Source organism: Pyxicephalus adspersus, chromosome 9 (assembly GCF_032062135.1).
Source record: "Pyxicephalus adspersus chromosome 9, UCB_Pads_2.0, whole genome shotgun sequence".
Lineage (NCBI taxonomy): Eukaryota > Metazoa > Chordata > Amphibia > Anura > Pyxicephalidae > Pyxicephalus > Pyxicephalus adspersus.
Window position 1 is genome coordinate 4,203,621 of NC_092866.1, and position 26,635 is coordinate 4,230,255.

The 26,635-nt window shown below is 42.5% G+C and overlaps 2 protein-coding genes across 5 annotated transcripts in view; one reads left to right on the forward strand and one right to left on the reverse strand.

The window, feature by feature from the left end:
* CEP89 (centrosomal protein 89) overlaps nt 1-26,635 on the reverse strand; it is a 66,759-nt gene that overhangs the window by 12,618 nt on the left and 27,506 nt on the right. For 3 of the 4 annotated variants that reach the window (XM_072422164.1, XM_072422165.1, XM_072422163.1), the window contains 2 exons: nt 22,122-22,211; nt 959-1,128 (listed from right to left, as the gene is read on the reverse strand). In XM_072422164.1, coding sequence (XP_072278265.1) covers nt 959-1,128; nt 22,122-22,211 — 260 coding nt within the window. Of the gene's footprint in view, nt 1-958; nt 1,129-22,121; nt 22,212-24,390; nt 25,137-26,635 lie in introns of those variants that run through there. The other variant, XM_072422166.1, reaches the window with a different exon arrangement.
* LOC140338111 (E3 ubiquitin-protein ligase RNF182-like) lies at nt 306-18,453 on the forward strand. Its single transcript, XM_072422167.1, has 2 exons — nt 306-1,244; nt 15,596-18,453. The coding sequence occupies exon 2, from the start codon at nt 15,613-15,615 to the stop codon at nt 16,315-16,317; it is 705 nt and encodes a 234-aa protein (XP_072278268.1). The 5' UTR covers nt 306-1,244; nt 15,596-15,612; the 3' UTR covers nt 16,318-18,453.

The window sequence follows — 26,635 nt, forward strand, 5'->3', positions numbered from 1 at the left end:
GAAACCTAAAATGAATGTTTTGTTGCTCTTCAATAGGAAAGTGGTTCTAGGGCCAGCCTATGATAGCCAGGCAAGCATGGTTTTTAGGAGATGCCAGCAATGGCACTTGCTTTCATACGGTTTTTTAATTAAGCTGGTCACATATATGAGATGTCAGCATCTTTAGGATTCTACAGTCTTGTTGCAAACTTTTCGCACTTGTTGCAGGTATCACCAATGTATTCAGGCTCCCTGTCCTTTACATTGTCATTGGGTGGAAGAAAACAAAGTGTAACATCTGAAAACATGTTTAGGAACACCCCAGAGGAAATCTCAGTGCTGCTATAGGGTAGTTGATGATTCATCACACCAAAGCCCCAAATATCAGTTTTGGTGGACTGACACTTTAAACACTGGTAAGCACATGCGACTAACCCGGTCAATAGGGCCTGAATTTTGCCAGTAACAGCCACTTAAGACTTGTCACCATACAATGCACCTTTCTGCTAATTTCGGATGACAAGAAGGCCAGTCCTTAATTTTGGAGGCAGGAGGATGCTCAATCCAGTCCACCTCTACACATCAGCCTAATATCAACGAACCAATTATCTTCTCCCAAGGCAAAATGAAGTCACTTCCCCTTCTATGGGTGATATTGACAAACTAAGATGTACACAGCCTTCATGCAGTGTATGTGTGTGTGTACTGAGCAGTGTCATCACATGAAAGGACCGCACATCGGGAGAGAGGAAGACACAGGCTCTGCAGTCAGTAGTTGATGATTATCTTCAAGGAGCTGGGAGGGGGAAAGGAAATCTCCATTTTCCATGTGAATAGGGCACAGCTTGTAAAGCACCCCCCACCACCAACGGCCAGACAGGACTGGGATGACAAAAAGACGGTGCCCCCCAGCAGTGCATCTGCCGTCCTCCTCCCCAGTGACATCTAATTGCTTTGCTATGCCTTGTCTTTGACTTACCTCTTCTGCTGCAAGACTTCATTGAGCTCATCCTGCCTGTTTTGTAGAAGCCAGTGGAGGTGCTTCATCTCGCGCTGGTAGCGGGCTGCCTTCACAGCAAAATCTTCCTCCTGTTCTGTCAGTGTGTGAGCAATTCCTCTCACCGTGGTGGCTGCTTTCTTCTTGTACACCTGTAAGTGATGAAGAGTGACATGGGTAAACAGCTCACAAATCCGAGGATGACTGCAGAAAGGCACAGAAGCTCTCGCGCAAATCTACCTGTCAGCTGCTGACACCTTAAAGTCAGGTACATCTTTATTATATGCTTTTATTACCCCAAATTCATTATCAGCATCCCAATATCCTAATTTAGGAGTGGTCTTGCAGCTGTTGAATGACTACAATCCCCAGTATCTCCTGCTCAGACATGCTGAAATGTGTGGTCACAGGTTATGGCTACTGTTGCTTGTTGATACTTCAAGCCCCCCAAGTTGCAGCGGTCAGCAAATTCTCCTGTCTAGGGTTGTTTGTAGCTTTCTGGCTCAGGTAACAATGTAAAGCCACAATGTCTGTTTGGCTGCTGCAACTTGTATTCCTTCAACATCTATGAATCGATAAATCTTGTTCACAGCAATCATTGCTGACCAGTCTAAAATGATGTGACTTGTTCCATGATGGGTAAAGCAGATTAGATTGGAAGCCTGGGGTTGCTGAGTCTGTATTACAGCAATTACTTATGGCTGACAGAGAATTCTGAGACTTTTAGTTCTCCCATTTATAGGCTGACAGTTGATATGCCTCTATAAGCTATAAAGGAAGCAGACCTGGAAGTCAGACAAATGGATATAGAATACATCTGTGATCGTATGATTTACCCCCAACAGATGTGGTTACTATATGCCCACTGTTATCTAGGAGCTGTTTAATATCAGTAAGTATGGTAAATACACAGCAATTAGATCCAACAATATGTACACTCATATGAGCCAGCTGGTTCACCAACACAAGAATATATTCATTGGTGAGCGCACTATAGGTGTATTAAAAAGGGCCACCAATGCATGCCAGATCTGTGTGCACCCTGCTTTGGGGACTGCACAAATATAGATATGGCAATATGACCCAATGTAAACTGTATTACTAGCAGCTTGTCCTTGTGAATAAGGTACATAAAAATGCTCTGCAAAGTTAACAAGGAACTATGTGCAACCTAAAGCAAACCTTTTGCCATGCTGGCTCCTTAAATGGGCTCCCAGGTGAACATTCCTTCTTTAAATTTGTTTAATTTACCGCTCTTTCTAGAAGTATGAATGAGAGAATGAACTACAAGCCTGACCATTACCATTTGCATCATCTTTCAACTGGTGGTATTAGTACTAAGTAGTTAATATTAGGGCAAAAGTGCCAGAAATTGAATGGTGTGTATTGCTATTCCTACAGATCCAAATAAAGAAAATGCTATATAGGATCTTAGATTTTTATGGTATGCAAAATGAAGAACTTTAGAGACACAGGAAAACTGGACATGTTCATAGCCAATAGGGTTCTTCTTCTTATTTATAAGGTAGGCACTGTCTATAGACAGTGATCTAAAGTCAGGTTGTACACTGATGACCAGTTGGCTTTGCTCCCTGAACAGTGGCAGATTACCATATGTGCAATTTGGGTGGCTGCCCAAGGCCACCCGATTGCCTCAGCACCAAAGGAATATCCTGCATGTAACTGTAGCCACAGCCAAATACCCACAAGATCTAGGGAGCCCGATCAATAGAGGATTACCATAGGCATGAACCAGGCCTCTGAATGGGTCTCATGACTATTTGACTGCCACAGTACTCAGCAATATAATGCCTTGCACACACTAGGGCAGACAAAGATGTATCATCTTCAAGGCTTAGTGCCTTGCAAGTGTCCTGGAGGCCAGGCCAATAATGAAAAAGTAAATATTAGAGCAAAACATGTGCCCATTACACAATTTTACCACTTTTATTATGGTAGGCGCCTACTACTGGTACAAGATGCTTGAGGGTCACTTGTTCTCAGAGTCCTTTCACATAATATGGGAGTTATGTCATTTGGCTATTCACCAGACACCATGGGCCTCAATGACCATAATGGCTTTAGGAAGTAATAGAGGGACCCATGTCAAGGGTGCTTCTGAAGCTGGGTATGGGTGTATATAAACTGACTTACTTGTGTCTGATTAAAATTAAAGTGAAGAACTTAGAGTGAACCTTAAAATTGGTAGTCATTTGGAAGCACCAGGGACCCATACGGCTCCAGTATGCTTTCACAATGACTATTTGCCAACCTGTTTGTTAGCAGGAGTAGTCCATATGCAGACTGTTGTGAGCCCATTTGCCAACATGCATATTAACAGTTATAGTTCCTCTGCAGACTTCTGTAATTCCAGAAAGAGCAGGGACCCAATCAGCACCTCTCTGCTCCAAAATTTACATGGTACCCACAAACATCATTTGCCAATGTGCATGTTAGCAGTTGAAGTTCCTCTGCAGACTGTGGCAGCCCAGAAGTAGCAGCAATCCAATCAGCACCTCTCTGCTCTAAAACATAGAAGTAGTACCTACAATTTGGCAATATGCATGTTAACACCTGTAGTTTCTCTGCAGACGTGCGCCCAAAAGAGCAGGGACCAATCAGTACCTCTCCTCTCCAAAATGTATATGGTACCCACAATCACCACTTGCCAACATGCATGTTAGCAGTTGTAGTTCCTCTGCAGACTTGTGGCAGCCCAGAAGTAGCAGGAATCCAATCAGCACCTCTCTGTTCCAAAACATAGAAATAGTACCTACAGTTTGTCAATATGCATGTTAACACCTGTAGTTTCTCTGCAGACTGCTGGCAAAAAAGCAGGGACCCAATCAGTGCCTCTCTTCTCCAAAATGTATATGGTACCCCAATCACCAATTGCCAACATGCATGTTAGCAGTTGTAGTTCCTCTGCAGACGGCTGGCAGCCCAGAAATAGCAGCATCCCTGTAATCAATGTCAACCTTCTAGCTCAAGGTCATAAACCTCAACGATTACTTACCGGATACTGATGTGAATTGAATACATTTATTATGAGACATTATAAATTGTCTAATTCATTTTATAAAAAAAAGGCTCCTGAATAATTCAACATGTCAAATATCCTACTCCTATCTGCAATCAGGTTGGCTGGCACATGTACAATCCATAGCCAGTTGGGTTTAACAATGAGATGGAAAGAACAGAGATATAGGAGGCTACAATCCTACAGACAGCTGGCACTTTTCCTAGAGGCGGACCAGCTACAGCCATGGTGGCTTTCCTTGTATGTTGCCACGGGGTATTGGTGGCATATTACAAAGAAAGATAGTGACCAGCTCCTGTCTGTGAAAGTGTTACAATTCTCAGTACACGGCACAGGACTGAGCACCTTATTGACAAAAAAAGAAAAAAAATGTAGTTTCTAAGGCAACGTTGCATCTCTTTGTCCGATGAGTTGCACCCCTGGCACCGCTAATTGATTTGAACATTACTAAAAGGTTTTCTATAAAACAATTTAGAGTGGAAGAGAGTTCATTGATGACGAAAATGATCCACCCACAATGAGGGCCAAAACCACTGAAATGAAGATCCAAAATGCTGTGCGACAGGCATTCCTTTTAAAAGGAAAGTGAGAGGATTAAACTGTATGTGAAAACAAAGTCATATGCTACAGCTGGTTTCTTAAATGTGGAGGGTGCATTAGTATTCTTTTTATTGCCAGAAACACAACTCATGCCCTGAGGTGATAACACTCAAAATTCTGTAACTATAGAGGTGCTACTTTGTTGACTCTTGATTGGGAATTAAGAAAAACTTCCTTTTCGATGTTGAGAGGATGAAGAGGGGGTATTCTGTAGTCCACAGATAACTAGCAGGGTTGATAGATGCTTGAGAATAAAGTGTTAGTGTCATTGGTAGTGCTGGAGCCTGGCATGAAGTCCAAAACATGATTACCTGGCATGAATCTTGATTATCTTCTCTGTAGCTGCATGACTTTGTTGCACCAGCCCACAGGAACATACTGCTGGCCAACATCCATGGTGGGTTATATAGCATCTTACTAACCTAGCACCCTAGCCACCCAGTAACCCACCATTATAGGAATCTATGTATGTATAGCAAAGTGGCCCTTGGACCGTTCCTATGGAATGCACCTTGCCAAGGACAGGTTTCTGTATACCCAACATAGGCTCAAGTAGGGTGGGCAGTGCTGCCACACACAGCAGGTGTGCAGGTGAAATGAAGGTAAAAAATTCCAGGTCATATACACCCCAAGTGTAATATTGTCATGTTATTTACAAAGTGTAATTATGCTTTATATACAAAGATTGCTGTAGCAACAAACACTACATTATTCCTAAAATTATTGTAAAATGACTTAAAAGACACTACAGGTTAAGGTAAAAAAAAAAAAATAATAATAATCACTTTCAATCTGCAGTACCTCCTCTTCGCCACTAGATGTTCTCAGTCTTCCAGATTGAATAATGTTCAATTTACCTCAACTTTTAGGACTGAAAGGCTGAGCGCAGGGTGTGCTGGCCCCACCCCTGAGGAGCATCACCAAGACAAACAGTGAATTGATGCAAAGAGCAGTTCTGATGTCATCACATCTCTCTCCATCACCAAGGGCCACCCACAGATAGGAGAACAATGGTCGTTCTAGTCAACAAGCATTAAAAGAAATCATAGGATACTTTATTTTAATGCAAATACAGACCAAGGGGGACAAGTCAATTGTCCCAGTTAACAAAAATGATAAATCTGGCCCTGCCTCAGGGAAGTTAGATTAGCTTTTTTGGGGCAGGGTCTGCTATGAATAGTTCCTGCTATAGAAAAATCTGTATTATATAAATAAGTAAAAAATGCATTATGCAATGTAAAACGTATAAAATGTATATATTTATACCTTCAGCTTTAACACCGGTCCGCCAGTGCTGAAACCTCCTAAATACTTGAACTAGGACAAACAGTTTCTCCAAACAAACAGAGCAGTTTTAGTGAACATATATTTGGAATTCTTGGGATGCTTACTTAGGCCAGAGTCATTTGCCCCAGTTGACAAAAAAAGATTAATCTGGTCCTGGCTCAGGGAGTTAGATTAGCTCCTTGGGGGCGGGGCCTGTCATGAATAATTTGTGCTATTGGATAGTCTATGGCATAAAAATAAGTATATAAATACTTTAAAGGCACTGTACATTTATGTATACAGGCATTCCTATAACACAGAAATCTCCAAGTCCAATGCATGCTGCTCACTTAAACCACAAACACAATTAGTTTTAGAGGCCTCTGGCCTTGTATTTATTATTTCCCATTAATATCAGGGTCTGGGGATTAGGGGCTATGAAAGGCCAAAGTGTTTGTGTGTGGAATTTCACACATTGAAAAAAGGCTTGAACTTAACCTCTATACACCTATTTAACCTCTAATAATGTCCTAGGAGGTATTCCTTCTCTTTCCCCACATTTGACCCATATAACATCTTCAACTGCTTTAGCTTTTCTTTTTTTTATATTTTTAGTCCTGCCAAAATTGCTTATTTTAATCGCATTGACCTGCACTCTTTAATATTGAAGAGGAAAGCTTTAGCAAATTCCTCATGGGGATACTTAATGACAAGTTAGTGTATGGCTGGAGGCCTTCATTTCTGCTTCTGCAAAGGGTTCTGCTTCTCAAGTGCCACATTCTCTGAACTAGGACTAATTGCCTATAACAAATGCAAAGAGCTTCTAAAAACATGCAGTTTTAGTGGATATATACTTGAAATAACTTTCAGGTCTTCAGGGAACCCCATATATAATTACTATAGCCACAGCTCACAGTATATTAGCATGGTGGTCATTGGGAAGAATGTCACTTTTCCAGATAGCCAAAAAGATAACTGGCGTCAGTTGAGAGTCATAAATTGTTAATTGGTCTGGGAACCCCTAGAAACCTCTGGAGGAACCCTGGTTAAGAAGGTTTTGTGTACTTTATTATAACACATACAGATCTATAGTCTCCCTCTGGCAGACACTTGTCTTTCAACCCAGCCAAGGGGAGTTTCCTGATGGCGAGAGTAGTGGATCCATGGCTGGTTGTAATGACCACTTTTATTCTCCATCAGAATTCCATGTAATAGGGTGGCAATGTCTTGGAAACAGTGGCAGGACATGTTACTCTGTAACCCAAAGGACCTGATTTATTCAATCTCTTCAAGGCTGGGGAAGGTAGACTATCATCAGTGAAGCTCGGTGATCCAGCAAACCTGGAGTGGATCTGGTCCAGGGTTGAAAACATTTGCTAACAAATAGCAAATGACTTTAATGAAATCCATTTCAAGTTTGCTGGACCACCCAGGTTCACTGATGATAGTCTATCTTTTCAAGTCTTGGACAACTTCAATAAATCAGTGCCTGAACAAGAATTACCATGGCTAGTATTTAAATGAGCTACAGATTTATAAAAGATAAGTAAAATTATCTAAAGCCAAAACTACCCCTTCCTGAAGTGTAGAGAATAGGGAGTGGTTAAACCAGTCATAGTTTTCTTTTTGCTTCTGTGCCCTACTGATCAGACTTAACTTCCTATCTAATACACTAAACAGGAAATCCTCCTTGGGAGTGGTCACTGGAACAAGTGTTCCCACGTAAATAAATCCTAAATGTTCTTTTTATTCTTCATTTTGATCTAAACTGGAAAGGTAACGGAGTCTTTTTAGGCTTAACTTATGACCATCTGGCCACATACGGTTTATACAGGGCAGATTGGAAGACAAGTATTAGAACAGCGGTTGCCAACCGGTGGTCTGAGGCTCTGGCTGGCGCTTGCCCCAACGGGGTCAGGAGAAGGACTCCAATGGAGGGGAGCACCGGTCAGAGCCACAGACCATGCCCCTTTGAGTGACACAGGGCTCCCCATGCATGCACGATCCGGATTCTGTTGATTTAGTGATCTGTGAGGTCCAAAAGGTTGGCAACCACTGTATTAAAGGAGAGAAAAAAGCTGGGGTTTGTTGGCAATTTCTTATGTGTATTTCAAAGTGCATCCCCTGAGGAAGCCTATCGGCGAAACGCGTCGGGTTCGAGATGTTTATTTACATATAGAAACATCTTAGCCACTTTCACAGTGGTGAAACTGGGTTTAGAACAGTGGTCACCAACCTTTTGGACGTCAAGGACCTCTAATTTCATGGACTCTGGATCGCGCACACGCGGGGAGCCATGTCATTCAAAGGGGGAGACACTTCCCGCAGAATGACATCATGATGCCAGAACCCGGCCACTCTCCCATTGCAGGTCTGAGCCTGGTACAGGAGACATCGTCCATGGCTCTGGCCAAGCCGCAGACCACCAACATTTTCTTGCGGACCACCGGTTGGCGACCGCTGGTTTAGAACATTCAAGCTTCTATTACAGATAATTAGACTTTTCAAAGTGGAAATCCAGGCAAACATGGGAGTTGATTTGCCTGCCAAAAGATCTGATTGCATGTCTTTGTCTGTCCAGTCCTAAGATTTACACAGCTCTATCTGACAGGGCAGGAGACATAATTATTCTTTGCTGCAGTTCAAAAACACTTGGGGCTCGGATTCATTTAGGGAATAGGGATTTACCATTAGGTCTGGATAGGATCGAAGGCAGGTTTTTATTGGTGTTTAATTGACCATGTGACCCTTATCCCACCTCTGGCCTGTGATTGGACAGTGAAAGAGAAGGAGGGGAGCGATCAGCTCATCTCCCTTGTCCTTCTGTTCTCTTCTACCAGCATGACTCTTATTAACAACTGATTGGTTCCTTGTGTTGCTTCCCCCTAGCCCACCTTAAACTAATAATAAGTACATCTAACGATGTAATAATACCCAGAGAGCTACATTCATTTTTGTCTTTCTAGCTGAAGTTTAGCTTTAAATGAAACTAGAAAATATATTAGGATAAATTTTAATTTTATATAAAACGCATTTTTTAACCCTGGTATCTCTCTGATTGCACCCAAAGCCTTGGTCTGCACTTTAAGATGGCACAGAAGGCGAAAGTGTTAATTATGGGCTGACCCGGAATGGCATTAATGATTTGCCGCTCCTTATTTGCAGGACGTCTGCTCTCACACTCTCAGATGAGCTGTTCCCAAGCTGATAGCAACTTTAATTATCTGACACTGATACCATTCACTGATACCCGGCGCCGTTAATAGCAGTCTGTCATTGGGGCGCAGTCGTGAGAGTACAAATTATGCCGCTAATTTAGTCTCTCTTGAAGAACATTTGTCAGACAGCTAATGCGCACTTTCAATCTCTCGGTGTATTAATAATGGATGAATCACAGTCAAATATATTAGCAGAAATTAATATTAATGAACGTTTTTTTGGAAAGCTGTGCCCTTGACTGCTGGTTAGGAGACGCGTCCTCCGGCAGTCAGAGATCACGTCTGTCATTTTTCATCATCCGCCGGATGACAACTTAATTCTAAGTGTACCTGTACTGCATGCAACGCACTTTATGAGCTCAGCTTGGGGTCCTAGCACTTAATCACAAGGATGTGCAGAACCCTCAGGATGAGCACAATATGGTGGAAACGCTGACGAGCGACATGAGAATTAGCTCCTATTAATGAGGAGATTTTGTTTCTGTATGGTAATTAGCACTTTGCAGGATTGTTACATTTATTAGATTTCAGCATCTACTAGGGTAAGATAATATAAATGACAGAGACACAGACGGTGACACAGAATAAGGAGAGGACCCTGCCCAGAAGAGCTTACAATCTAGGAGGTGGGGAAGCAGCATACAATAGGAGGGCAGACATGGAATGGTGGGAAGTAGTGAGACAGAAGCAGACGGGTAGGTGAGGTTGAAGCGTTGGGTTTTAAGGGCTCTTTTAAAAAAGCAGAAAGTAGGAGCAAGCCAAATAGGATGACCATTCTAGAGAATCAGGACAGCTCTAGAAAAGACTTGGAGCCGTGCGTGTGATGAGGTTATGAGTGAGGAAGTTATTAGCAGGTAATTGGAGGAGCAAACAGAGCCGCTAGGGGAGTATTTTTCTATCAGGTCAGACAAGTAAGTGGGGTAAGAGCTGTGGGGGGATTTGACGGCAAAGCACAGGAGATGACTTTGATTCTCAGGTGAAATGGAAGCCAAAGAAGGGAACTACAAAGAGAGGCAGCAGAAGAGGAGGAAAGGCTGTGTATGGGGTAGGTAGGTGGGAATGCTGTGTATGGGGTAGGTAGTTGGGAAGGCTGTGTATGGGGTAGGTAGTTGGGAAGGCTGTGTATGGGGTAGGTAGGTGGGAAGGCTGTGTATGGGGTAGGTAGTTGGGAAGGCTGTGTATGGGGTAGGTAGTTGGGAAGGCTGTGTTTGGGGTAGGTAGGTGGGAAGGCTGTGTATGGGGTAGGTAGGCGGGAAGGCTGTGTATGGGGTAGGTAGGCGGGAAGGCTGTGTATGGGCTAGGTAGGTGGGAAAGATATGTATGGGGTAGGTAGGTGGGAAGGATGGATGGATAAGTCTGGCTGCAGCATTCATAATAGATTGTAGAGGAGAGAGTCCGGTTAGTGGAATACCAGTGAGGAGGAGATTACAGTAATCCAGACAAGAGATGATAAGAGCGTGTACAAGGAGTTGGTGGTCTCTGGGGACAGGTAGGGGCGGATTTTGGAGATGCTGCGCGGGTGAAAGTGACAGGATCTGCGACTTCAAAGGGCTAAACTGCATTCCACAAACCTTCAATGAGTTTGTGAGGTTTCTAAACCTATTGCATCAATAATACAGAGTAAAAAAAAAGTCTCGAAATATTATGGAGCAGCACATGCAAATTGATTGAAAAGCATTTGCTTTCATTTACCCCACTGAAAAAGAAACAGCGGTTGTACTAGTACAAACGTCCTGCATTCATTTTCATCCACAAGCCCTCCTGCAGCGTCGCTGCCATCAATGTCTTGTCAATATTAACGCAGCCTGCAAAACAGCTGCAATCACAGTTTTCCGAAAAGGACTTTTGAAGGACGTTTGAGCTTCTATACAACAAACATGCTGTTATGGATGCAATTCATTCAGATGAAGTACGGTCTTCTTTTTCAAAGAGGTTATATGACATTTTTCACAACCTGCATGGCAGAAGCATGAACATGTCACATTGTTGCTGTGTATTATGTGACCTCCTGCCGCTGCCGGGATTCGCCGGCACTGGGGAGCCGCTGAATGCTTTGTATTCGTTATCGATCCACATCCTGAGCTGGAGAAGACTGAAGCGGAGTTTCTGGTTCTCCTCACTAAAGGGCCTGAAATGTTATGGATATAAAAAAGAACTTCTTTTAAAAGAACTCTGGCATACAAGGTACTGAGATACGGGCACTGCAACCAATGAATTATCAAGCTGCCATCAAACAGTAGACTTTTGTACAATGTTGGGCTTTTGTAATTTGTCGGGCAGCATGGTGGTTCAGTGGTTAGCACTCTGGCCTTTGCAGCGCAGGCTCCCAGATTCAAATCTTAGCCAGGGAACTATCTGCATGGAGTCTGCAGGTTCTCCCCGTGTTTGCAGGAGTTTCCTTCGGGTATTCCCGCTTCCTCCCACGTTACAAAAACATGCAAGTTAGGTTAATTGGCTTACCTACAAAATTGACCTTAGACTGTATTTAAGTATGTATTGGTATTGTATTTGACTATGGTAAGGACATTGGATTGTGAGCTCCTTTGAGGGACAGCTAGTGACATGACTGGAGATTTGCGTAATATGTTGGCATTATATAAATACTGTGTAATAGTCATAAAAAGTAAATATAGACAATTTCCAATACAATTTCCTGTCATTGCAACAAGCTCATATTTAGCCTGGTTCTAGATTGAAGTAAACATGTTGTGCCAAGTTTCCCATTGGGTCATGCCAACAAAGGGCAAAGCTCACCTAGAAAAGAATAGGAAATGCTGTTGTTGCAACAGAAGAGCCAAGGTATTTTTCCTTGCTTAGATTTGCTCAGTTGCTGAGCAAGTTAAGGAGGAGGTGAAAAAGTGTCCAAACAAAACAGATACAAACCCTGTATGTGTGAATGGTGCTTACAGACATCATAAACAAATATTTTTTGCAGAACTAGTATTTAGTTGGCTTGAAAACTGTTGCAGCAGCATTACTCACATAATTTCAACATATGTGACAGAGGTGACATACAGGGCCAGTCCAGCTTTATCCTGGAGCAAAATGGTAAGGCAAACGCATCAGGAGCACCATCAACGTTTCAGGAACTGTTAAGTTAATGGTTGGTGTGAAGGACCTGTGGGCCTAATGGTCCTATAAAATCTGAAGTTTAACCTTAAAGGTTAATGATCCTAGTTTGAAAAAGTTGAGCCTTTTTTTAATTGGTGTTGGCAAGGTTTGGGTGTGTGGCCAAGTTAAAATGGGGTAAAGTCAAGTTGAAGTGGGTGCATGCAGTAAAACTGATGGGTAGATTTGACCAACAACACCCAAGATAAGAAGGGGTGATTAGAAAGCAGAGCCTAACTTACCAGTGCAGCAGAAGGTATTCCTGGCTCTCTGCAGCATCCTATTTGGTCTCCAGGATGAATTGAAGGGTTAAAGCCAGAGCAGAGGGGTCATGGCTAGGCTGGAGGTGTTAGCCAAAATGGAGAGGTCACTGCCAGGCAGGAAAGTCTGTCTACTTTGTAACACTTTTCCTCCCTGCACGGATCCACCGTTTTTCCTGTCCCCCACCTGGCATTTGTGTTCATTCAATTTTTTTCCTGCACAGCAATCTGAGTTCTCTGGTATCATATGAAGGAAATGCTGCAGGGAACAATAAAAACTTGCTATGCATTTTGATTTAATTAGGACTTCTTTAAATTTACCCTTAAATAAAATATCTGTAAAAGCAGGCACTTTGTTCTGCAAAAAGAGTTCTACTTTACGAGGGGGTGCTGAGAAGTTTTTGGCTTTGCCCCCTTCCAGATGAAATAGAAAAATGTGTGGGGGCATATGACAGCCTAATATCTTAGTATATAACTGTGCAAATATCAGGTCTTTGTGATTCTTAAAACTGTTTTTTCTTTTAGTGAGAAGCTGTGATGGCAGAGGCACAAGCAAGTTTCACGTCGTTGGAGTTACGGGCCGTCATGAAGTTTTTGTTTCTCCAGGGAAAGTCAGCAAAGAACATTCACACTGAGATTGAGCTGTCACCAACACTGGGGGACAAGTGTCCTTCCTACAGCCCCCCAACCTCAACTGACCCGGCAACCTGCGATGCTGTCCATGAGCTTATTGAGGACCATTGAGATTATTGAGGACCGGCGAATCTCAGCAAAAAAGATGGCCCAGATATTTGACATCTGATGGGAGCGTGTTGGGTTGGTTATCAAACTATCCTAGACATGCGCAAGCTTCCAGCAAAATGGGTGTCGAAATGTTTGAACAGTGATCATAAGAAGGAACGAGTTGAAGCATTCAAAGCTGTTTTTGCCCATTTTGAAGCTGCACAGGACTTTTTGGCTAGGTCAGTGACTGAGGATGAAACCTGGCTCCACATCTATGATCCTGAAACCAAGGAACAGTCAAAGGAATGGCACCACAGCAAGTTCCCGTGGCTGAAAAAGTTCTGAACCCAGAAATCGGCCAAAAAAGTCATGGCGACTGTTTTCTGGGACAAAGACGGTATTCTGTTGGTGGACTACCTACCTCAGGGCTCTAGTATCACCGAACAGTATTATGCTAACCTCCTGGACCAGCTGAAGGAGGCAATTAAGACGAAACGCCATGGAAAGTTGACGAAAGGGATCCTTTTTTTGCAGGACAATGCACCTGCGCACACGTCCAACGTTGTGGCATTCAAATTGAACACCCTGGGTTTCTAATTGGTCCACCATCTCCCCTACTCACCTGACCTGGCCCTTTTGGACTATTATCTGTTCCCAAATTTGAAGAAACACCTGAAGGGGCAACGTTTTGAGGACATTTCTGGGCTGGTTTGCAGCCCAATCAAAGGACTTTTATTTGAACGGTCTAGAAAAGCTGCAACTACACTGCACTAAGTGCATCAGTCTCAGGGGGGAATATGTTGAATAAATGTGTTATTTCCTAACTCTCTCTCCTTTTTGGGCAAAGCCAGGAACTTCAGCGTCCCCTTGTGTATATATATACTTGGATGAAGTAATTACATCTTAAAAATATATATTAAACAAAAAATCAATGTATGTATTAAATCAAAATCAATGCCTGTTGTTTTGATTATCACCTCATCCACCTTGGCAGCCGCAAATAGAAGTATCTGAATGGTAAATAATGAAGTGTAAGCATTGGATAGACTTCAGCACAACTACTGGCTTCCCATCATGCAGTCTATGCATTATTCAGAATGATAAACCCGCACAGTGGATCGCGGGACGTCACCACAGCCGGCGTGTCATTATTGTGACAGTTTTGCAGATAGCAAGTGACAGGCCGCAAGTGCCCTGCTGCCATTATGTCTTCATGAGGGCTGCAGCCTTTTGCAGAACACAGAATCTATCTGCATTTGTTGGCTTGAAGTACAAGACATATTTTATTAGATGCCCTCGAGTTCTATCCATGCGAGGTAGGGATAAAGAAACATGCAACTCAGAACATCAAAAAAGGAAAACAAAACTTGGGGAATGGTAAAGGCTAAGAGGCTCCTCAATCCTAACAATCATCTTCTTCGATTTGCACCGTTTCAATATATCATTGATAGAGTTTTGTCATACTTGATTAACAAAGGAATAATAAAGAAAACTGTAGCTCCTGCCAGATGAGTTTTTTGTGCTTTCTGTCCATGCACACATTTACCAGTTACATTTTTCTCGGCTGTATGGCACTATAGAAATGTTTTGTTATGTTACGTAGAAACATGTTCTGTAGTCCTGCTCAAGGGTACCAATGCTGTTCCTCCATGGATACAGCACAAGGAAGTGTTTCAGTTGCCAAATCAAAAGGTGAAAAAAAAGGGAAAAAAATATAAATGCAGCAAGCAGATCTATGAACTGACTGCAACACATTACACTTTATGTCCTTAGCTGTAGCCATTTGACCTTAAGAAAACATCTCAAACTGACGCATTTCGCCAATAGGCTTCCTCAGGGGATGCACTGAGAATGTTAGCTAATTTTGTAATGTGATTTTCATATATAGAATGTAATTCTTCAGAAATGGTTAACACCTGATATTTAAGATACTCTGCTAAAACTGGACTCCACATTAAGTTCAGGATAAGAAATTGACCCAATGCCAATAGATTACATTTAGTTGTAGCAAAGTACCTTTGGGTTTCCTACGGGGCATATGTGCTGGCATTGGCATGCAGGCAGTGAAAGCCCCGGAGGTAGCCTATCTGCAAAATGCGTTGGGATTGAGTATATAATGTGCAGGAATGCTTGATACTAATCTTGTTTAATTTGCGGTCACTTTTGTGTGTTTGACATTGAAATACACTTTTGAAATTGCAGATAAAACCCCTTTTACAGCTTTTCTGTCTTCTTTAAAAATTACTTCTAAATCTTTGGGGTCGGCACCAAAACAATTTACCATAGGTGAAGAGTGAGGCGCTATAGTGTCCAAATAATTACTGAAAAAAAATTGACATTCCTGCTAAATGCATTTTTTTTTAAATGGAGGCGCAATGTGATCACTGTCCCTTCTATCTTTCAGCTACGCTGAGATAAAAGATGAGCGCAGAGGAGACGCCAACATCGGACGAGCTGGAATGTAAGATATGTTACCAAAAGTTCAACGCTCACAGCCGTAAACCCAAGATCCTAAACTGCCTTCACCGCGTATGTGCAAGATGCCTCTCCAAAATCCTCATCGTAGGAGGAGGGGCACCGTGTATCAGCTGCCCATTCTGCCGCAACGAGACAGAACTTCAGGAAGACGAGGTCGCGGGTCTCCCGGATGACACCAACATATTGTCCAAGCTCGCAGAACGAACCATTTGTAATTCGGACAGCAACGAGGTGGTCTTAACCCCCAAGAACTTAGCATCTTCTAGCCCTTCCCACGGCTCTTCAAACTGCCTAGTGATTACCATCATGGAAGTACAAAGAGACTCCGCGAGAACGCCCAGCCAAAACACCATCTCGGACTACTATGCCGAGCACAGCGTAGACTCTGCATCTGTGAGTTCACACGGTCAAATCGACCATGACCTTTTCTCCAAGTTGTGCAACCATGTCCCCAGGATTCTGGTCTGGCTGCTGGGCTTCTTTTACTTTGGCTCTTTGCCTCTTGGGATATATTTGTTAGTAATTCAGAAAGTGACACTTGGGATTGTTTGCGTCAGCCTGGTACCTTCCAGCCTGACCGTGTGCCTGGTCTATGGCTTCTGCCAGTGCCTGTGCCAAGGCATGTGCGACTGTTCAGCCAGGAGTTGATGAACGCTGACAAAGTAACTTGTTACCTAGTCATTAGAAATCAGACTGGCAATGGTAAAACATGATGTTGTTTTATGGCACTTTTTTTGTAACTAATCTGTCGGAGCTAGAAACTAAATGTCTAAAAACACTATAAAAATGTTATCTTGTCCTGTGGAAATTGTTCATGGATCAACTCATTCAAAAATTGTACAACTTCTAAGGTTCTTACAGATACTGGCTCATTTTTTTTTTTTTTAAAGTGCTCATGCAAAAACACCAACACAAAACATGCACTAGGGTGCTTATGGGACCTCCTTTCAAGAGGAAGGGCCTCACAACCCTGAACCCCCAGGGCTGTAATACTCCAGACAGGGGGCTGGGTTACCTTGACCCACCTGGCAAAAATCAGGCAGGTCCCATTCCTCTTGGGCTGGCTGGAACCAGCCCTTTAAGTTCTAAGTTGGGAGTTCCTCCAAAGAAAGACTTCCACAAATGTAAGATAACCAACCATGCCAGGCCAGGGATGTCCAGAACATCAGGGATGTCCAGAACGTCAGGGCTGGCCCTAATAGCACTAGCACTGCCCATTTAAATATACCACAAAACAGACCCGTAATGTGACAATCAACAAAAAAAATATAATATAAATAAATGCTCGGCCAAAGGTAAAAAAATATTCCATCCAGGGCCAGCTACAGCCAGCTCTGAAAAGAGGTGTAGTGAAGAAAAGAGCTGTGTAAAAAGTGCACAGAAAAAACACTTTGGGTTGACCAAGCCCATTGTGATTTTGAGGTACCCCTGGGACACCAACCCCAGGGAGAGGAATCACCACGGCTTCAGTGCCTTCCAGCCACATGGTTAGATCAGTTCTCCCATTCCTACCAGGGTAGATTTGGTGCCATCTGGGAGTGCCTTCTGGGGGCTGGCCTCCCCTAGCCCCTCTTCAAGAAGAGTTAAAAGTTGACCTAATCTCAACATTTCTACTTCATGTAGAAGGGTAGACAACCTTTCTAAATAAAGTAAAAACATTGTTATTTTTCATTTTTTTTTATTTTTAAGTGCAACACCTTTTTTTTAAAAAAGCTGCGTCGATCAAGACCTAATGAAACTGCAGAGCCTTCCTGGATACCTACATTATGCATCCCGGGAGGCTCTGGGCATTTTTTCCATCAGGGGGAAACAGATGTTGTTCTAACTCATGTGCAGTGAGATTTTTTTTTTCCCCTTCACCCCAAGGGTGACGTAGCAAAAAGACAAGAAGAAGACGTCACAGTGGACCAAAGAGTAGACGAAAGATAGCGGCGTCCAGCACTTCCTCCGCGCTGGGACGAAAAGGAATTTCAGGACGATGTGGGACGGGATGTTGGAAGGACCAACGCTATAGAGGGATCTGCGGGATTAAAGGTGTGATATTTTATTTTTAGTTTAGTTACGCTTTAAGCCTTGATCCTGCCCCTTACCAAGGATCAAAATCTGGTCCCGCATCTTGTTGGGTGGCATTGATCCATTACCATACCTCCAGTGTCATTCCCACCCTGAACCACTGATAAGAATAGATGCTGAACAACTGTCCACTGACCATTCTCTACCTAACAACTGTCCATCCAAGAGGAATTTCCCCCCCCTGTAGCTATGGAAGAAATGTCCACCTGAATCAGTCCTTAAGTATATGTATACCTAAATCACTACAGTCTACTATAAATTTTAACATAACATTAAATCTGCAGCTTTCACTGAAATAATGCCATAAAGATCCTTATTCAAGCACTTCCTGCTATTGGGTGTCCCTGCCTACTGTATATGCTGCAGCATGGTCACCCTGTCACACAGGCTTCCAACAGAAACTATAGGAGGTCATTACAAAGGAATGGTTTGCTTTGGTCACCATCAGAAAATTCACACAAAGAAATGCCATGAAACAATCACTGGCCAGTATTGTGACAGGAGGTGAGCTGCAAGAGGATAGCAACAGACATGCAACAAAGGATCATGCACAATTACTTTGACCAATTTATTGTCTTAGTTACTGTTTAACATTTAATTCTAATCAGATCATTGATCAGAAATACTGTTCAGCTACTACCTGACTTCACACATTAAGGCAGCACTGCTGATCAGTTATCTGCCTTAAAGCGGACCTATCATTTCATCTTTAAGAAGAAGTGAAAGTGTGGCTATGCCTTTTAAATAATAAAAAAAAATGTGTTTTTGTTTTAAAATTGTATTCAAGTTTTTTGGGGTGGCCCTCTTCCATTCTGTCATTACTGCAGCCTCTTACTTACGTTACATATCCCAGAAGGCTGTGGGCTGCTCGTCCTGTGCATGCACAGTGGCTCAGTGGTTAGCACTCTGGCTTTTGCAGCGCAAGTTCCCAGGTTTGAATCTCGGCCAGGACACTATCTGCATGGAGTTTGCAGGTTCTCCCCGTGTTGTGTGGGTTTCGTCTGGCTACTCCGGTTTCCTCCCACATTCCAAAAACATGCGGTTAGGTTAATTGACTTCCCCCAAAATTGACCTTAGACTGTATTAATGACATCTGACTATAGTAAGGACATTAGATTGTGAGCTCTATTGAGGGACAGCTAGTGACATTACTATGGACTTTGTACAGCACTGCGTAATATGTCGGTGCTAAAAAAAATACTGTGTACTAATAATAATAAATAACAATATCCTTCCTTTGAACCATTAGGTAATCTTTGTAATTAAATCTACCCCCCTAGTCTAGTATATTGTCCAATTCAGTAGTCAAAAACTCATCCCCTATTGGTTGCAGGTACATTTGATTTTTATTACCGAATATAAACATGCATATGATATACTAAAAATAATAGAAACCCCTTTAGGATGGTGGCCTGTAATAATGTGGCTACTGTAGCCCCTGTAATATGCAGCTGTGCTCTAAAAACAGTACATCATTCGGTTTTCTTTTTTTTTTTTTATTGAAAATGCATTAAAAGATGGGTAAAGTTCTGGGGATAATAATCCATTAGAAAGAAAATACGTACGAAAAACTAGCCGCGCAACGCCGTAATCATCTTAAGAACTCTTGTGCAGACGAAAATGCGGCAAGAACGTTCGCTCAATGGGGCTTTGAACGGCTTCATTGTGCGGTGTCGGTAGATGCGATTCTGCAGGCAAACTAATTGCAAAGTGTTCAATGGAAGGGGCAGCCCTTTACTCTGACTGGGGTACTTCAGAGATTATTGCGAAAACCTCTTCAACTGTAACTGATGAAAGGAAAGGCATTAAGGTGTCCCAATGGTCTCATTTCAGGAAAAAGGAGACTTTTCTTCATGATGAGCTCATTAGTGCTCATATTACATGGAAGCTCAAAAAGAACCCAATTAGTAATTAAATTTAATTTTCCTTTCCCTTTTAGCCATGCAGCTGGTCTGAAAACCAATGGATAAAGAAGGACGCTGCCACTTGTCTTATTGATAATGACTTCTTCTGCTTTTATGTAATGGGGCCATTATTGTCCTAGCAGATCTTTTTAAAGCAAGTTGTTGCTTTTTTAAAGAGATTGGATCTGATTTATTAAAGCTCTCCAAGGCTGGAGAGGATACACTTTCATCAGAAAAGCTGGGTGATCCAGCAAACCTGGAATATATTTCTTCAAAGTAATTTGCTATTTGCTAGCAAATGTTTTGAAGCCTTGACCAGATGCATTTCAGGTTTGCTGGATCAACCAGCTTCACTGATAAAGGTGTATGCTTCTCCAGCCTTGGAGAACTTTAAAAAAATCAGGCAAATTGAGTCAGTTTGTCTTTGCAAAATACAGTGATTGTATCTTTACAAAACCTACCCCAGCCCTACTCCTCAACCTCCTCATATTAACCTAACCTGTGCTCCCATGTTGGATGTTGCTCCACCATAGCTAGCACTAAAATCAGAGCTGTAGCCAATCAACTTTTGGTTATGCGACATTGTTCAGCCCTAGAGATTGGCGGCTAAGCCCAAGTAGCATTAAAAAGGTAGGGGGTCACATGCTCCCCCATACCAAAAAAATCATATAGTCACCTGTGTAGGAATGAGAGGCAAAGCAGCAAAAACAGGTCAGGGAAGGGGTGCATAGGCACCCTAAAAGAACACCATTCTTACCTGTACCACCACCAGCAGAATCTTCACATTATTTCAGATGTTTCAGATGTCTGCTTCCCCTGTCATGATTGGTGGTGACATTCACCAACCTCTACTTAATTATAGGACACAGCGATGATAAAAGAACTGGCAGATGGAATCACAGCACATGGCAGGACATGTGATCAGGGGACCTATAGGCAAGATCAACAGGTATTAAAACTAAATAATGGGAACTACTATACGTAATTGTCTACACCTAAGAGTTACCTTGGGTGTTACAACCTTCACAAAGGTGTGCATGGGCTATAATGGAGGCCTATCATTAAAGAAACCAATTGAATTAAACATCTGGAACGTGCATACCAATGAAGAGCACTGCTGTTGCTGGCTGCATGCTTGTTTTGGATCACTGTCAGGGCAACTAGTAATATTTATTTCCTGTTTGTTGCTAGTTATGCCTGTAGTTTCTCTGCAATCCAATAATGCAAAATGTGCTTATTCTTTCGAGACAGCTGTGTAATGAGTAATCCTGGTTGTTACGATGCTGATATTTTAAGCTTGGCATTGTCTTGCGTTGTTCTCCACCAACCTTCCCTTTCTGTTTTATGGCACCCTCCAGAGGATAATTAGCTGACAGCCAGAGTCACAAAAGAAGGGGGATTTAGAAACGTCATCTCAGTCTTTTTGTGGAATCTCAATGCAGCACCAATGCTGTCACAGTTCCAAAAACAGCAGAGCCACACACAGCTGATGCTGTGATGGAAGCTGATGCTTGGGACGGAGGCTAAAAAACAGGTTTAGAATGTGTACAGCTAGAGAGGGAGTGCCTGTTAAAAAAATCTGACTTGATTTAGGTATACCTCAATCATGGGTCAATTTTAAAGAGACCCTGTCCACACATATTGAACATGTTTAATGTGTGCTATTTACAAAAAAAACCTACCTTGTGTAAACTTCCAAAAGCTCCTATACTGAACCTTGTGAGCCTCTCACAATGTGCACCAGAAGCTTCAGCAAGTCAGACAAAGCCTGCTTTATTTCCTGGCAGGAGGATATCCAGCAACATTTAACCCCCTTTTGTACTGTCCCTGGCCCACCCCTTTCATTCATTGGACTTCGGTTTTTCTGATCATGGAGGTTCAGCATGCAAATGAAGTCTGTCTTGGAATGCCCATTTCTCCAGACTAACATCTACCTACCAAGGCATTTTAATATTTGCCTAACCCATCTAAAGAGCTCACCTAGTGCTTGCATCAGGACTGGGGGCACCTGTGGGTGAAATACTGAGGCAGGGTGCTGTGATATTTTCAGGAATCCCAGTACAGCATCCTGCCAGCACCTCCCATTATCTTTAAACTGTCTGCATTGCATAGAAAACAGAGACCCGGTAATTACATCATTGGGTCTAAACAAGTCCAAAGGGAGTCCATTGCAGATCAAATAGATTTGTTGAAAAATCCTAATGATCTCCGAAGTGACCAAAACTGATGCAATTGGCTGCTTTTCTAGGAGGGACAATGATCATTGTGCAGTGTTTATGGAGAAGCAGTATTAATAACCTAGACCAGAACATCAGCCCCCATCCTTTTCACAACATAATAGTGGCTCTGAATATATGGAGGTTCTGTAGTCCTCAGAGAGAATAGGACAAGAGGAGAATGGCAGAGCAAGAGCTCAGGACGAGTTACAAACTCACGAAGAGGCAATTTCCATCCTAAATGTAAGGATCATCTTACCTTCACCATCTCTTCTAGTTTTCCCAGACGTATGCTGCCCTCCATCATCTTAGATAAGGCTCCGTGTTTTTCTGCTTCCATGCCTTTAGCCTAAAACAAAACATTATGATGAGAGGTGGCCATGATCAGAATAAAACACCAAAAGATATACACTTGACACCTATATATGGTATTCAACCAGGGTTCCTCCAGAGTTTGCTGGAAGTTTTATAAACAATGAGCAATTTTTGGCTCTCAGATATGATACCACTGACACCAAAAATCGTTTTAACAGTCTGTAAGGACCTTTTTACCAATGACCACCAGGGAATGGGTGCCCTTCTCCCAATGGGCACCAATGCATTGGGACCCTTCTCCCAACGGCCACCAGGGCATGGGGGCCCCTTCTCCCAACGGCCACCAGGGCATGGGGGCCCCTTCTCCCAACGGCCAGCAGGGCATGGGGGCCCCTTCTCCCAACGGCCTCCAGGGCATGGGGGCCCCTTCTCCCAAGGGGGCCCCTTCTCCCAACGGCCACCAGGTCATGGGGGCCCCTTCTCCCAACGGCCACCAGGTCATGGGGGCCCCTTCTCCCAACGGCCACCAGGGCATGGGGGCCCTTCTCCCAACGGCCACCAGGGCATGGGGGCCCTTCTCCCAACGGCCACCAGGGCATGGGGGCCCTTCTCCCAACGGCCACCAGGGCAAACCTAAAAAGTTTGAGAAAACTGTTATGAGCAGAACATTTACTGTAACTAAAGCATCTCCTACCTAGTGGCAACAGTATGATTTGGTATTATAACGGTTGGAATGGAACTGTGGAAAACTGTTTTTTTCTCTCCCTCTCATTCCCGCCTTTTGCACACCCTCTAACTTCTATACTGGTTTCGCCTTTTCATATCCATCATCTCTTCCTAAGCCATTTTAAAATTATAGCTATGCTTTTAGTTCTTCTTGTACACCTCCATTAGTGTTTTATTTTCAGCTTTATAAACAGGAGTTAAAAAAATGAAAATCTATGACTGTCTTCTTAAGCACCAAACTTTTGCCTTAAAGGAAGTCTCCGTCATACATGGATGACTCAGAAATAGCACAGTGGCATTAAGAGACAGGCGAGCTTTGATGTTCCAGGGTAAATGCCAGGGTAGCATGAATTCTACAAAAAGAAGTAAATATTTATTGTTGGGAGGCTGGCAGCCCTCCAAGAGTTTATTTTATTTTCATAGGATTCAAAAATTTAAGGGGAAAACTGTGAACTTTCTGCAGAAACAGGAAGAGAATATTTAATGAGACTTGCAGCTAAATTATTTTCTAGAAAGCCTTTATGATGACACATTTGAGATGATCCTCTATCGGGGACAGGACAGGTAGGATGGAGTTTACACAGCACGGCCTGACCATACCTTGTAAAAAAATGTTGGGTTATGGCGTTTCTAAAGAATAAATACAGCCAAACAGCACAAGAATACAGGAAGAATATTACTCAGAGTGTTGTGACTGAAAAAAATGATCAATGAAAAAAGCGTGCTATACCCACCGATTCCTTGTGTGTGTGGGCACCATGGAGTGACGCCAATAGGGTGGGACCACTCATATAAGACGATATAATGTGTCCTATCCTATCCCAAGACCATGCTCCTCCGCTGGGGTACAATTAGTTAAGACTTGTACGACCTGACCACCACTCCTACCCTCTCGCCCTACTCTCATCCAAATCCCCCCTTCCCTCTCTCCTTTCTTTTCTCTCTTTCTTTGAATTTATTGGAACTCTAAACGTTACTCAGGGTAATTAATCGCGACCAACCTGCCTAGTAGGGTGGGAGGGGGGCTAACCCCTATAAGGGATACCCCCTAAGGACTATGGCTCCCGATATGAACAATGATCAGCCCCAAGGGCAATATTACGGAATTACGACCCGGTACCCTACACGCTATTGGCATGGTTGGCCTTATGTGTCTTATATTTAGAAAAGCATAGACATTAGCCTTGGCTGACTGTTACCACTGCATTGATTCTGTTTGAAAAGTTGGAATGTTAATATCTTTTGTAAAATCTTATTAAAACTTACTGTAACCAAAAAAAGAAAAGAAAGAAAAAAGAAAATCTAAAAATCCTGACGATTGATGAGTGGGAACAAAGGTCCTTCCAAACAAGGTGAAAATAAAAGTAAAAAATACCAATGCATACAGCATATGCCAGCAACTATGATATCATAATATTTGGCTCCCCATCTTATCCCTATATCCGTTTGATTGACATTGATAAGGATTTTAATGGGCACAGAAGAGCTATGCCACTTGTATAGTCTGCCCAGGCATGACCCCCGCTTTATCAGTCATAACAAGTCCATTCTCCCTTTGACTAATTGGGTTGTCCCCCTGGTTTACTGTAGGAGCATGAGGGTGGTAGCTGGACCCCTTAAACACCTAGCCACTAATGGCTATATCCTAGGTGGCCTAATGGATAATCCACCATTGCTCTAATGACTTGTACGTCAACTGCTGTTGCAAAGCTAAAATGTATTGAAACTGTTCATAAAGATTAGTTCATTATAAACTGGAAGAGCAATAGACAAAGAGGGAGAGAGAGAGGGGGACAATAACAAGATCAAAAAAATAAAATAATAATGAGAAGAGGAGAAAAAAATTAGAAGAGAGATGCATTTTCATTCCGTCCATGTGGCCCAGATGATGACACAGTAAGATGGGCAAATGTCTCATCTCATACAGGCAAGTGCGGCTTTGTGTGCCACTCACATCGGTTACAATTCCCACAGGGAACTTGTTTTAGCTTCTAGGTAACCTTAAAATAGATGTGAAAGCAGAGCCATCAAAAAAGATCAGGCTGTGCAAGCGGAATGTCACAGGGATGGCTGACGCTCAGGGCAGGGAGTTGCTGCCTTCCATCTGTGATGTCACAATCTATTAAAGATGTTCAGTTCTCAAATACACCAAGGATGCTGGCCGTGGTGGGTCTCCTCCGGCTTCACCGACAAATCAAATGAAAGAAGGAAACCAAACAATAGATCTGTAAACCTAATAAAAAAAGAAAAAGATATAGCCCACAAATATTCCAAATGGACAGCAAAAGGGAGTTGGGGGGGGGGGGAATAAAAAAGTATAAATTATATATATAATTACCCTAACCACATGTTTTTGGAATGTGGGAGGAAACCAGTGTTCTGCAGATAGTTGAACCTGAGCCCAGCGCCGCAAAGGCCAGAGTGCTAACCTTTAAGCCTCCTGAGCCATCCCAACTTTGTTTAATAATTGTTGTTCAAAACCAATAATCCTCAATCAACCATTTGCAAAGAATGACATTTCAACTTGATATTCTGTCCAGTGCAATTGTTATTATTATCATTATTATTATCATTATTATTATTAATATTATTAATAAACAGGATTTATATAGCACCAACATATTACGCAGCGATGTACATTAAATAGGGGTTGCAAATGACAGACGAATACAGACAGTGACACAGTAGGAGAGGACCCTGCCCCGAAGTGCTTACAATCTAGGAGGTGGGGGAAGTATCACACAATAGGAGGGCAGATAATTGTTCACAGAAATCGGCAGACCTCTGAATTGACTTGCAGATAGAATTCTTTAAAGATCACAAGACATACATGTGTGCATGATAATTTGTTGTCTACTGATATCCGTATATACGACAAAGGATGATGGAACAAGTCTGTCAGGAAGAATTGTTCATTTCACCCGAGAATTATGCATCTTTTCACATCATCAAATCATCTAATAATAATATGTCTGTAATCATTTTATGCAATTATTTAGTGACTGTATGTAGCATAGGACTGCTAGTGTCTGTTTCTGGCACTGTCCTGATTAGGTTTTGGTACCCCGATATTCCTTTTTTCAGCTGGTCATAGAGGGGCACAGCTGTTCTTAATATAATGATAAAGTGGAACATGCAAATGAAGTCTCTAACTCAGGAGTGGGCAATTACTACCAACAACAGGGATGTAGACTTTTAGCCCAAAAACAAGCAAACATGCAAACAAGCAGAACTTTATGGCTGTAGCCAAAGCCCAGGAGGTGCTTTCAAGTGGACAGCGATAAAGAATGGAGTATGCTGGCTCTTTCAGGTTTTTGTAGTCTATCATCCATTCCTCATGTAGGTGCCAACCCTCAATGAATGGTGGAGAAAAAAAAAAAATCACCAGGTACTGTATATGCTAGACCACATTTTATAACATTACTACATGGCCCCTGCCATTATTTATTTGTTTTGTTCAGCCCCCCTTGGTTCTCCTTTCTAAAACTGGTTTCATTTTTTTTGGGACCTACTGGATCTTCAGCCACTGAAGGGACCTTAGGGATTACTGGGAAACTCTCAATGGACAAAGAGTAAAGATTTTTTCCAACAAGCTTGTCAAATTGGTAAAGCGCTCCATTTGAGATCCTGACATAAAATGACATATGCTGCATATAAAATGACCTCAAGGCAGCCTAATGTCACTTTTGTATGGTTCACTAGCCTGTCTGCTGTGATTTTATCATACTGTGA